Source organism: Nycticebus coucang, chromosome 3, assembly GCF_027406575.1.
Source record: "Nycticebus coucang isolate mNycCou1 chromosome 3, mNycCou1.pri, whole genome shotgun sequence".
NCBI lineage: Eukaryota > Metazoa > Chordata > Mammalia > Primates > Lorisidae > Nycticebus > Nycticebus coucang.
Window position 1 is genome coordinate 26454566 of NC_069782.1, and position 12618 is coordinate 26467183.

At 43.3% G+C, this 12618-nt stretch overlaps 1 protein-coding gene across 1 annotated transcript in view; it reads left to right on the forward strand.

Annotated features, from left to right (window-relative positions):
• The window catches only part of LOC128580885 (uncharacterized), an 83036-nt gene that overhangs the window by 26301 nt on the left and 44117 nt on the right, over positions 1-12618 (forward strand). Inside the window, exons 5-6 of the mRNA XM_053583353.1 lie at positions 1310-1462; positions 4264-4363. Of these exons, the coding sequence (XP_053439328.1) occupies positions 1310-1462; positions 4264-4363 (253 nt within the window). The remainder of the gene's footprint in view (positions 1-1309; positions 1463-4263; positions 4364-12618) is intronic.

The following is a 12618-nucleotide window of genomic DNA, read 5'->3' on the forward strand; positions in this document are numbered from 1 at the left end:
TGATAACTCTCTGTGGGTTTTGCTGAACTTAGACTGCCCAACAATGTAAGATGCTCCTACTCAACCTTCCTTCTCACCTTCGCTCAGGATCAGACCTACATCACAGCTAAGAGGAGGCTCTCCTAGCCTCTTCAACCTCCTTCCCCATTTTCTCTCTCTGGGAAATAACCGTTTTTGTGAAACTAGGGAAATATAACTCTTAATTTCCTCATCCGTAAAGTGAGGAAAATTAAGGGTAGAACTTTGTTGACAGAATACAATGATAAATGTAGTTAATGTACTTAGAATAGTGCCTAGAATATAGTGTTTGATAATTATAGGTCACAATTGTGAAAATTCTCACCCATAGCCTTATTTGTTTTACTTTTTTGTCATTATAATTTTTCTTATAGTACTCCTTTTTAATTGTTATGGAATCCTAGATTTATGGACCTTTTAATTCATACAATAAAGCTTAAAAAGTTCCCAAGAGTTTTGTTTTCTTTCAATATGTGTCTTTTTTTCTTTCAAGTAGCTTATAAACCATATTTTTTTCCTCCACGAGATGAATTCATTCCTCTTCATAGATGAATGAAGTTTCTTGTTTTAAATTTACATTTTAGCACAAGTTAATAAGGACACAGAGAGCATGGAGGGGCCTTGTGTGTTGGGAGCCTTATTTTTTTCTTTTTTCTTTTTTTGCCTCTGAGTATTATCCAGTTGCTAAAAGAAGAAATGAAAATAAAACATGAGTGCTTTTACAGTAGTCTCACGTGGAAGGCAGTTCTTAGAACAAAAGCATAAGCTAAACAGTCTTTTAATAAATCGAAAAATTATGCCAGTCACAGTGGCTCACACCTGTAATCCTAGCACTCTGGGAGGTTGAGCAGGTGCGTCCCTTGAGCTCAGGATTTCAAGACCAGCCTGAGCAAGAGAAAGATCATGTCTCTACTAAAAGTAGAAAAATTAGCTGAGTGTTGTGGTGGGCGCCTGTAGTCCCAACTACTCAGAAGCTGAGGCAGGAGGATCCCCTAAATCCAGGAGTTTGAGGCTTCTGTGAGCTAGGTTGAAACCATAGCACTTTAGCCTGGGCAACAGAGTAAGACTCTGTCTCAAAAAAGAAAAAAAAAAATTATGTAGCAGAATTTTCAGTTTGGAAAACTGATTCATTTCCAGAGCAAATGATGAACATATTTCATGGATTTCGTGGGTTGATATTTGTGGAAAACTTTGCTAATACCCTGATGAGAGTATGAAAATACTGACAGTTGGATTTTCTGTTGATAATGCTCTTTTTCTCTCTTTGTTCGTTTTCCTCCTTTTTTCCTAGTTCTTGTCAAGCAAAACCAGTCTTCAGAGAACTTTGAGGATAGCAGTTCACTTGATGTCATCCACTTCTCACTGTCATCTAAGATCTGTTTGGAAAATGATAAGTTCACTTTACCCACCGAGGTCAACTCTGACAAGCAACCAGAGGAAAAAGGTCATTTCCATTCCCTGAGTTCAGAACCCTTCCCCCAGCCATCCCCTTACTGTAACCTCAATCAGAGCCAGACATTTAAGTTCACAGACTCCAGGTTAGACTTTTCCAAGGCATCCCCCTCTGATCTCGCTCTACCCACACCCTGTTACCCCAATTTCTCCACCTTACACTCTGGGAGTATTTCTGCATGGTTTTGAGAAGCCAAGACCATGGCTTTGCTGGCAATGGCATTCATGTGCCTAAAGAGAGGCTTGGTGCCCTTCCATCACAAGAACAAACCATCCTGGATAGGGAACAAAGGCTACTGTGCTAAAAGGCAAAAATTTATTCTTAAATTATTTAAATGTTATAAAAGAGACCTCCCAAGGAAAATTATGATTGCACAAATTTAGAAAGAATATTGTCTATCCCTGAATGAGGTTGTAAAGGAGATGTGATGGAGCTCTTGGAGCACAGGCATAAGACAGCTTACCCCTGTGCAGCTCAGGCAGTGAGTAGGAGGTCTCATGGATGGGCTTCTCTTTCATCAGAGATCAAACAACCGTAAGAACTATTGAAAGGTTCTTACCTTAGAGAATGCTCTTATGTGTCAAGTGTTCCTTCTGCACCCCTCTCCCTAATATTTACTTCTGTATTCGATGTAATGAGGAATCAGAATTTAGGACTGGACTTGTCTCACTGGGGTGGGCCAGATATAAGGAAATGGATCCAGGTGCATATGCTAAGAACAAGCCTGATAGGTGTGGTAAAATAGCAAGTAGGAGTGAAAACAATCATAAGATACTCAGAGTAAGGCCAGGCATGGTGGCTCACACCTATAATCTTGGCCCTCTGGTAGGCTAAGGTGGATTGCCTGTGCTCAGGAGTTTGAGACCAGCCTGAGCAAGAGTGAGACCCTGTCTCTAAAAAAAAAACAGCCAGGCCTTGTGGCGGGCACCTGTAGTCCCAGCTACTTGGGAGGCTGAGACAAGAGAATTACTTAAGCCCAAGAATTTGAGGTTACTGTGAGCTATGACACCACGGTACTCTACCAAGGGTGACAAAGTGAAACTCTGTCTCTAAAAAAAGATATCCAGAGTATCCAGGATGAAAATATCTAAGAATTTAAATAAGTGGTTCAGTGACAGGAAGTTTCTCAGTAGGCAATCAAATGCCAAGCAGCTAGTTAGCCCACCAGGCAAGTCTGTAAGCAGGAACAAGTCTTGGTCATTGAAGGGTGAGATATAATCCCAGGTAGGGAGGCCGGGAACAATTAGAACATTTTCCAGTTCTAAGGAACCTGGGATGTAGCTTGTTCACTCTTCCAGTCTAGCTAGGGTGGTTCTCGTGATCCAGTGGGGATGAGCCTGTGATTATGATTATGTTAGTCATGACTCTTTGTGGTGATTGGTGGTGAGTGACAAGAACTCAACTCACATTAGCTTAAGCAACAAGATAATTATTTGCTTATGTGCTAGTGGGTAGTTTACAAGATTAAAGGAAGAACTGCAAGAATAGGATCCAGAGCAGGACGTGGATCCAGAGCTGCAGGGACTTCTCTGTCCATCTCTGCATGGCTGTGCCTGTAGTCAGGCTCTTTCCACATAATAAAGAAGGTGGTCCCTGCCATCCCTAGATTCAGGTGCTCCCTTGTTAGGAAGAAAGTGACTCTTTTATCTCAGTGACATGAGTCAATCCCAGCTATGACTCTGACTAGCTGTATTCGAATCAAGTGCCTGCACTATGGCCATATATCATGGTCACCTAGATGATGGGGTAGCATTATTTATCAAAGCCAGGTTGTTGGCTCTTGGATAGCAAGGAAGTAACCTTGTCAGCCCAACTAGAGCCACATGGCATAGGGGTAGGATAATACTCCAAGGGAAGAGAAAGGAAGTAGTTCTATAGTTTTGAAAGAAAAGGAAACTTGTTCTTAATCTAGGGCTAAGGTGAGGAAGACAGGTAAAGGAAAAAACAGAGAGGACCTACGACGTTCTGACCCAAAATTTCACCTGGTACTGTGCTAAAATGAAGAGCTCCCAGCAAAGGCAAGAGTCCTGGACAGACAATACCAGTTACCCATTCTAATGTTTTTTCCATGCATAGGGCAAGAATTCAAAAGGAGATACACCAAAATGTTAACAGTGCTTATGTGATAGGATTCTGTGTACTTTTCTCTCCCCTTCATTTCTTTATCTTCCAGATTTTCTTCTATATATAATTTACTGGGACTTCTGAATAAACTAGACTTGGTAGGATAAAATAAAAAAATAGCAGGTTTGGATCTTTCCATCTATACACTATGCAGGTAGAATTTTAACAAAGAGAAGAATGTGAGAGCTGAGTGGGGCATGAGATCATCACAATTAATTCTCATATTTCACAGATGAAAAACTGAAGCCCAGAGATGTTGAGTCCTAAGCTGGTTGGTGGAAGAGTCAGAAATAGAACCCAAGTTTATTGACTACTGATAAAATATTTTGTCTGGTAGGCGAGGATCTTTCCCTGAATTGAGGTGTGCTGAAATGTGGTCTGTAGGTCTACACAGTAGGTAGAGATTCTTGAAAGTCCACAAATACTTCAGATGCTGTCATAAAGATTTAATTATTTTGGGTTAGAGCTTTGATCTTATTTCACTGCAACTTCCCTTGAGAAGAGGTAATTCTTAAGCTGATGATTATGTGCACTTTAATACAAATGGATTTTGGTTCTTTTTCAAGTAGGCTTTGGTAGACAGATGGGTTTACTCAGTGAGAGTACTGACTTGGTATAAATTTTGAAATATCCTTTTTACACTTAATATATGTGTCTTCTTTTTTAAGATTGGATCTTTCAACATCCTTACTCAAAACTGGAAATTCTGAAGTGGAAGACACTCCTCAGTACTGCTGTGAAGAGACTACAAGTAGCCATAATTCAAATGTAGGGAACCCTCTGCAAAAATCATATGCATTTTCTTTTTTTTTCTTCTTTTCTCTTCTCTTATTTTATCTTCTTTTCTTTTCCCATTTCTTTTCTCTTTCTCCGTCCCTCTCCCTCCCTCCCTCTCTCTCTTTCTTTTTTTCTTTCTTCAGACAGGGTCTCACTGTGTTGCCCAGACTGACCTTCAACTCTGGGCTCAAGTGATCCTCTTGCTCCAGCCTCCTGAGCAGCTGGAACTACAGGCACATGCCACCACACCCAGTAACAATCATATAATTTTATGGGACGTATAATATGATAGGTAAGGAGAAATTGAGAGCCTATGATACCCTGGACAAGTTGCCCTGTCGTATCTGCGATGTGAACTTACCAATCAGCTTTGCCAGCTGCCTGGTACCGGATAATATGTGAAAACAGGAAGAGGAGGGAGGGAAAAAAGAGGAAGACATGGAAAGAAAAATGAGCCATAGGGCAGCGCCTGTGGCTCAGTGAGTAGGGCGCTGGCCCCATATACCAAGGATGGCGGGTTCAAACCCAGCCCTAGCCAAACTGCAACAACAAATAGCTAGGCGTTGTGGTGAGTGCCTGTAGTCCCAGCTACTCGAAAGGCTGAGGCAAGAGAATCACCTAAGCCCAGGAGTTGGAGGTTGCTGTGAGCTGTGACGCCATAGCACTCTACTGAGGGTGACAAAGTGAGACTCTGTCTCTAAAAACAAATAAACAAATAAGCTGTAAGTAATGCGCTCTTCTAGGGAAACATATAACTAGTCCCTGTGTTCAAGGAACTTGTCACCTAGAATGGGAAACTAAGCCTAATTCATATTCTTTAACCAAGGTCTACTTCTAGGAACCTAGCTTTAGAAAAGAACCATAAAAATAAACAAACAAAACATGTTTAGGACAGTTACACAAATGTAAATGTTCAACAACAGGAGAAAGGCTCAAAAAAATCATGGAACATCCATGCGATAGAATCAAAGCAGACATTCAAGATCTTGTTTCTGAAGAATTGCATTTCATAGGAAATGCTCATAAACAAATGAAAGGAGAAAAGCAGGACATAAATGGCATTCAGTAGATCATATATATTAAAAAGAGATATATATATAAACACATACAAAAGACATAGTACAATGTATCTATGTTGTGTGTGCATGTGTGTGTGGGGGTGTGCATATGCTGGAGAAAGGTTGGAAGGAAATATGCCAAAGTAACAGAGGACAAATCAAACTGATACTGGAAGGTGGACCCTCAAATTGGGTACAGCTGAAGACCAGATAGGTTGTTGGCTTCATGCAGTAAAGAATTCAAGAGCAGGCTAACAAAGTAAGGCAAAAGCAAGTTCACTGATGTAACAGAAAACACAAGGAAGTCTTGCTCCACAGTCAGAGCAGCAGCTATAGCTCAGAGCGACAGGGGCATTTCCTGGTCTTGTGGTGTACCTTCCGCCTCTCGGAGCACTGCGTGAATCTCCAGGGTCTTGTGGTGTACCTTCCGCCTCTCGGAGCACTGCGTGAATCTCCAGGGTCTTGTGGTGTACCTTCCGCCTCTCGGAGCACTGCGTGAATCTCCAGGGTCTTGTGGTGTACCTTCCGCCTCTCGGAGCACTGCGTGAATCTCCAGGGTCTTGTGGTGTACCTTCCGCCTCTCGGAGCACTGCGTGAATCTCCAGGGTCTTGTGGTGTACCTTCCGCCTCTCGGAGCACTGCGTGAATCTCCAGGGTCTTGTGGTGTACCTTCCGCCTCTCGGAGCACTGCGTGAATCTCCAGGGTCTTGTGGTGTACCTTCCGCCTCTCGGAGCACTGCGTGAATCTCCAGGGTCTTGTGGTGTACCTTCCGCCTCTCGGAGCACTGCGTGAATCTCCAGGGTCTTGTGGTGTACCTTCCGCCTCTCGGAGCACTGCGTGAATCTCCAGGGTCTTGTGGTGTACCTTCCGCCTCTCGGAGCACTGCGTGAATCTCCAGGGTCTTGTGGTGTACCTTCCGCCTCTCGGAGCACTGCGTGAATCTCCAGGGTCTTGTGGTGTACCTTCCGCCTCTCGGAGCACTGCGTGAATCTCCAGGGTCTTGTGGTGTACCTTCCGCCTCTCGGAGCACTGCGTGAATCTCCAGGGTCTTGTGGTGTACCTTCCGCCTCTCGGAGCACTGCGTGAATCTCCAGGGTCTTGTGGTGTACCTTCCGCCTCTCGGAGCACTGCGTGAATCTCCAGGGTCTTGTGGTGTACCTTCCGCCTCTCGGAGCACTGCGTGAATCTCCAGGGTCTTGTGGTGTACCTTCCGCCTCTCGGAGCACTGCGTGAATCTCCAGGGTCTTGTGTGTACCTTCCACCTCTCGGAGCACTGCGTGAATCTCCAGGGTCTTGTGTGTACCTTCTACCTCTCGGAGCACTGTGCGAGTTTCTATTTAATTGTGTGTTATTCAGAGGGAGGATTATTCATAGGACTTCTGGGGAAAAGGTGGAGAGTTCCTATAACCAGGGTTTCCTCCCCCTTTTTAAACCATATAGGTAGAAGTTTCTTTTAGTGTACTAGTACAGTATGAGCAGGTGTAATGAGCAGTGGAGTAACCATCTTGTTTCTGGCTGGTTTGGGCTGGCTTCTCTACCACCTCCTGTTTCTTTAGAGACCTTGGTTCTGGCTTTAAGACTTCTAATTGAGCAGGGCATGCCTGTTCCTCACCGACTGAGCCACAGGCACCGCCCTATATATCTTTTTAATATGATCTACTGAATGCCATTTTTGTCCTGCTTTTCTCCTTTCATTTGTTTATGAGCATTTCCTATGAAATGCAATTCTTCAGAAACAAGATCTTGAATGTCTGCTTTGATTCCATCTCATGGATGTTCCGTGATTTTTTTGAGCCTTTCTCCTGTTGTTGAACATTTACGTTTGTGTAACTGTCCTAAACATGTTTTGTTTGTTTATTTTTATGGTTCTTTTCTAAAGCTAGGTTCCTAGAAGTAGACCTTGGTAAAAGAAAGTGAACATTCTTTTTTTTTTTGTAGAGACAGAGTCTCACTGTACCGCCCTTGGGTAGAGTGCCGTGGCGTCACACGGCTCACAGCAACCTCTAACTCTTGGGCTAACGTGATTTTCCTGCCTCAGCCTCCCGAGCAGCTGGGACTACAGGCGCCGGCCACAACGCCCGGCTATTTTTTTGTTGCAGTTTGGCCAGGGCTGGGTTTGAACCCGCCACCCTTGGCATATGGGGCCGGCGCCCTACTCACTGAGCCACAGGCGCCGCCCAGAAAGTGAACATTTCTTAAGGCTCTAGAGATACGCTGCCAGATTGCTTTCCAGAAAAACCACGCCAGCTAATCCTTCAGAGCACAGCATGTGTGGGCTCTCACCATTTGGAGCATTGAATAGAATTATCATCCTTATTCAAGTTTGCTAAATTGATAGGCAGACAATTTTCTTGTTGAGTATCTACTTCTTTGCCAATTAAAGAAGTTTATCTTCTTAATTATCTCTTGATCTTTTAAAAAATTTCTTCTGCCAACTGGTTGTTCTTGATCTCTATACCTCTTTTCTACCCTATGGGTTTTAACGTCTTACCTGTTTTTTATGTACTGCAGATATTCTTTATTATTGTGGTAAATATTTATTTCTCTAGTTTATTTGATTTTTAACTTTAAGATTAAGACGGGGTGTTTTAACTTTTTTTTGAGATAGAATCTTGGTCTGTCATTTTGGGTAAAGCAGTAGTGTCATAGGCCACAGCAACCTCAAACTCAAATAATCCTCCTGCCTCAGCTTCCTGAGTAGCCAGGACTACAGGCACACACCACCATGCCTGGCTAATTTTTAAATTTTTTTACACAGGTCAAGCACAGGTGGCTCACCCCTATAATCCTAGCACTCTGGAAGGCCTAGGTAGGTGGATTTCTTGAGCTCAGGAGTTAAAGACCAGCCTCAGCAAGAACAAGACCCCATCTCTACTAAAAATAGAAAAACTAGGCAGGTGTAGTGGCACATGCCTGTAGTCCCAGCTACTCGGGAGGCTGAGGCAAGAGGATTGCTCAAGCTCAAGGGTTTGAGTTTGCTATGAACTTTAATACCATGGCACTCTACCCAGGTCAACAAAGTGAAACTATATCTCAAAAATAACTTTTTTTTAGAGGTGGGGTCTTGCTATGTTACCCAGTCTAAATGCTATCTTTTTTTCTTTTTCTTTTTTTTTTTTTGTAGAGACAGAGTCTCACTGTACCGCCCTCGGTAGAGTGCCGTGGCATCACACGGCTCACAGCAACCTCTACCTCTTGGGCTTACGCGATTCTCTTGCCTCAGCCTCCCGAGCAGCTGGGACTACAGGCGCCCGCCACAACGCCCGGCTATTTTTTTGTTGCAGTTTGCCCGGGGCTGGGTTTGAACCCGCCACCCTCGGCATATGGGGCCGGCGCCCTACTCACTGAGCCATAGGCGCCGCCCAATGCTATCTTTTTTATTGCATTGATCTGCCTATTAAGTCTTCTGCTGCCTTAATTATTCAGATTATATCATGTAAAAGAGGCAGGCACATAAAGGCCTTGAAGCCCAATTGATAAGGTTAAAATCCCAGCTCCATCCATTCATGTGACCTGGCAAAGTCACTTAATTTATCTACACTTCACTTTCCTCATCTGTAAAGTCAGGATAATAGTAGTGGCTACAATTTAGGGTTATTGTAAAGATTCCTAAATAAGCAAGCATCTAGTAAGTATTAGTATTGCCATCTTAATATCTGGTAGAGAAAATCCTTTCAACAGAGAGGATTTCTCCATAAAAGCATTTTGGCCACTTCTACCAATTTATATTTCTAGGTGAACTGAGAATTAGCTTTTTAAGTTTAAAAAGGCCTCCCAGAGTGATGTAGAATGGAGAGCATGTTCTAATGAAATGAAAACCAAATTGTAGGGGGCCTATGGGAACTCTGTGTACTTTCTACTTTATTTTGCTGTGAACCTAAAATTGCTCTAAAACAGGTATCCTCAAACTTTTTTATTGTTTTTTTTTTTTTTTTTGCAGTTTTTGGCCAGGGCTGGGTTTGAACCCGCCACCTCTGGCATATGGGACCGGTGCCCTACTCCTTTGAGCCACAGGCTCCACCCCATCCTCAAACTTTTTAAACAGGGGGCCAATTCACTGTCCCTCAGACCGTTGGAGGGCCGGACTATAGTTTAAAAAAAAACAACAACTATGAACAAGTTTCTATGCACACTGCACATATTTTGAAGTAAAAAACAAAACAGGAACAAATACAATTCACACCACTTCATGTGGCCCACGGGCCGCAGTTTGAGGACACCTGCTGTAAAAAAATAAAGCTTTTTTTTTTTTTTTTCGTAGAGACAGAGTCTCACTGTACCGCCCTCAGGTAGAGTGCCATGATGTCACACGGCTCACAGCAACCTCTAACTCTTGGGCTTACATGATTCTCTCACCTCAGCCTCCCAAGCAGCTGGGACTACAGGCGCCCGCCACAATGCCCAGCTATTTTTTTTTTGTTGCAGTTTGGCCAGGGCTGGGTTTGAACCCACCACCTTTGGCATATGGGGCCAGCGCCCTACTCACTGAGCTACAGGCGCCGCCCTAAAAAAAATAAAGCATTTTTTTTTAATTGAAAGAAAAAAAAGCCCTAATGTCATAGTCAAAACACACAATTGGTCAATGGGCATAGGACAAGGTGCTTGGATGCCCTGAACCTCAATGTATTCCATCATTTAGGGATAATAACATATCTCTGTTTATCACTGTAGGTTGTTGTAGTTGAAATCAGCACAATATACATAAATCTGTTTTGTAGACACTGAAGCACTAAGCAAGCAAAAGGCATTTTAAAAATAATAACCCAGTACCATCAGAAGTGGTTGCTTGAAACAAGTGAGTTTAGAACCAAGAAGAGGTGGCTTGGCAGAGAAGATGGAGGAGGAAAATTTAGCTGGCGCATAGCAGCAGGGATGAGAGGCCATTAAACATGACCCATAGTAAGAAACTCTGCCAAGGAAGTGTTTCTTTAACAATGAGAATTGGTAAGGTTGCTAGAATTTGTTCCCAAGGAATCTGTCATAATACAAAATCTAAGCTTTAAAAAGAGCATATGTAATTTTACAATCTATATATTATAAAACACTGCAAGAAAAGCAGCCAAATCTTAACATCCCCTGGTTACTTGCATTAGAGATACCATGAGATTATAGCCGGGCATTATGGCAGGTGCCTATAGTCCTAGCTCCTTGGGAGGCTGAGGCAAAAGGATCACTTGAGCCCAAGAGCTTGAGGTTGCTGTGAGCTATAATGCCATGGCATTCTACCCAAGGTGACAGAGTGAAACTCTGTCTCAAAAAAAAAAAAAGAAAGAAAGAAATAGGGCAGTGCCTGTGGCTCAAGGAGTAGGGCGCCGGTCCCATATGCCGGAGGTGGCAGGTTCAAACCTAGCCCCGGCCAAAAAAAAAAAAAGAAAGAAAGAAAAAGAGGCTCGGTGCCCGTGGTTCAGTGAGTAGGGCACCGGCCACATACACCAAGGCTGGCAGGTTCGAGCTCAGCCCAGGGCTGAAGTCTACAACTTCTCTAACTTCTGTGCTAAACAACAATGACAACTACAACAACAAAAAAAATAGCTGCATGTTGTGGTGAGCACCTGTACTCCCAGCTACTTGGGTGGCTGAGGCAGGAGCCCATGAGTTTGAGGTTGCTGTGAGCTGTGATGCTACGGTACTCTACCGAGGGTGACACAGTAAGACTCTGTCTAAAAAAAAAAAAAAGAAAGAAAAAGAAAAAAGAGAGAGATACTTTGAAATTAAGTAAATGTTTACTGGAGGAAATGCAATTTTAGGTGAATTAGACTTTTCAGCCTCTTTACCCTACCAAATTTCAACCACATTCCCTAAGCATGGAATATTATATAAGTCTATATCAAGTCAGACCCAGGGAAATTAAGGGTAGGAAGAAAGACAGAAACTTCTCAGTGGAAAGTCCATCTTGGGATAGACACTGTTGATCGATCACAATCAAAGGAAGTCTGGCCTGACAAACCTAGTGAAACCATCTCAGACCAGGTCCCAAGGCACTTCTTTTTTTTTTTGGTGGGGGGGGGTTTTGGCCAGGGCTGGGTTTGAACCCGCCACCTCCGACATATGGGACCAGACAGAGTCAATGTGGACCTTTTGTCTGGGCCTAAATCAGACCTCTGGGCTAGGGCTGGTGACACTCTAGGCCTATGGTTTTGTTTATATTCACTGTTCTAGCATGCTGGTACAAAGCACTAGTCTGGGAATCCCAGGCTTGTATCTAATCCTCACCCTACCATTTCTTAGCTGTGTGATCTGGGGTACAAAAGTTAATAGGGTGTATAGGTGTACGCCTAGGTCTGGAGTTCACATGACTCCCATGCTCCCGTTTGCCAAACATGGGATTTAAGGCACTTAGGTTCTCAAAGCCTTACTTTCCTCATATAAAATGGGGGTCTTACTAGAATCTGTCTCATAGGGTTGTGGAAAACATTAAATGAAATCATGCTGCTAAATACATGAGCACAGTATAGCATATGTCCAATAAGCAATAACTGTTATTTAGCAGTTATGTTCCCTTTTCTGTACGATGGGATTAGAGATTCTCCAAGCATCCTTCAGTTCTTATAGTCAATCAATGCCCCCACCATATTGAATTTAGCTTATTATTTGATTAGAGCCAATTTTTTTTTTTGTAGAGACAGAGTCTCACTTTATGGCCCTTGGTAGAGTGCCGTGGCCTCACACAGCTCACAGCAACCTCCAACTCCTGGGCTTAAGCGATTCTCTTGCCTCAGCCTCCCGAGTAGCTGGGACTACAGGCCCCCGCCACAACGCCCGGCTATTTTTTGGTTGCAGTTTGGCTGGGGCCGGGTTTGAACCCACCACCCTCGGTATATGGGGCCGGCGCCTTACCGACTGAGCCACAGGAGCCACCCTGATTATGGCCAATTTGATTTGAGGTTATTCAAGATATACTGCCCTTAAAAAAACAAAAACAAAAAAGAATAATAAAAAAAAACATATACTGCTCTTTCTATTCCAGCCTCTTCTTAGAGAGGTCTGGATGTTACAGGGCTGAGACAATTTGGTAACTTCTAACTTAAAGAAGCACGTTCCTTCAAACCTGGCAAAGGCTTTTCCAAGTAATGACCAGCTACTTGAAACTTCTAAGAAACAATTTTGCACAAGTATTGGGGCCCCTTTGTTGAACTAATCAACTTGGTGATAATTATCACCTGCTGGAGAAACCAGCGGTCCAACTT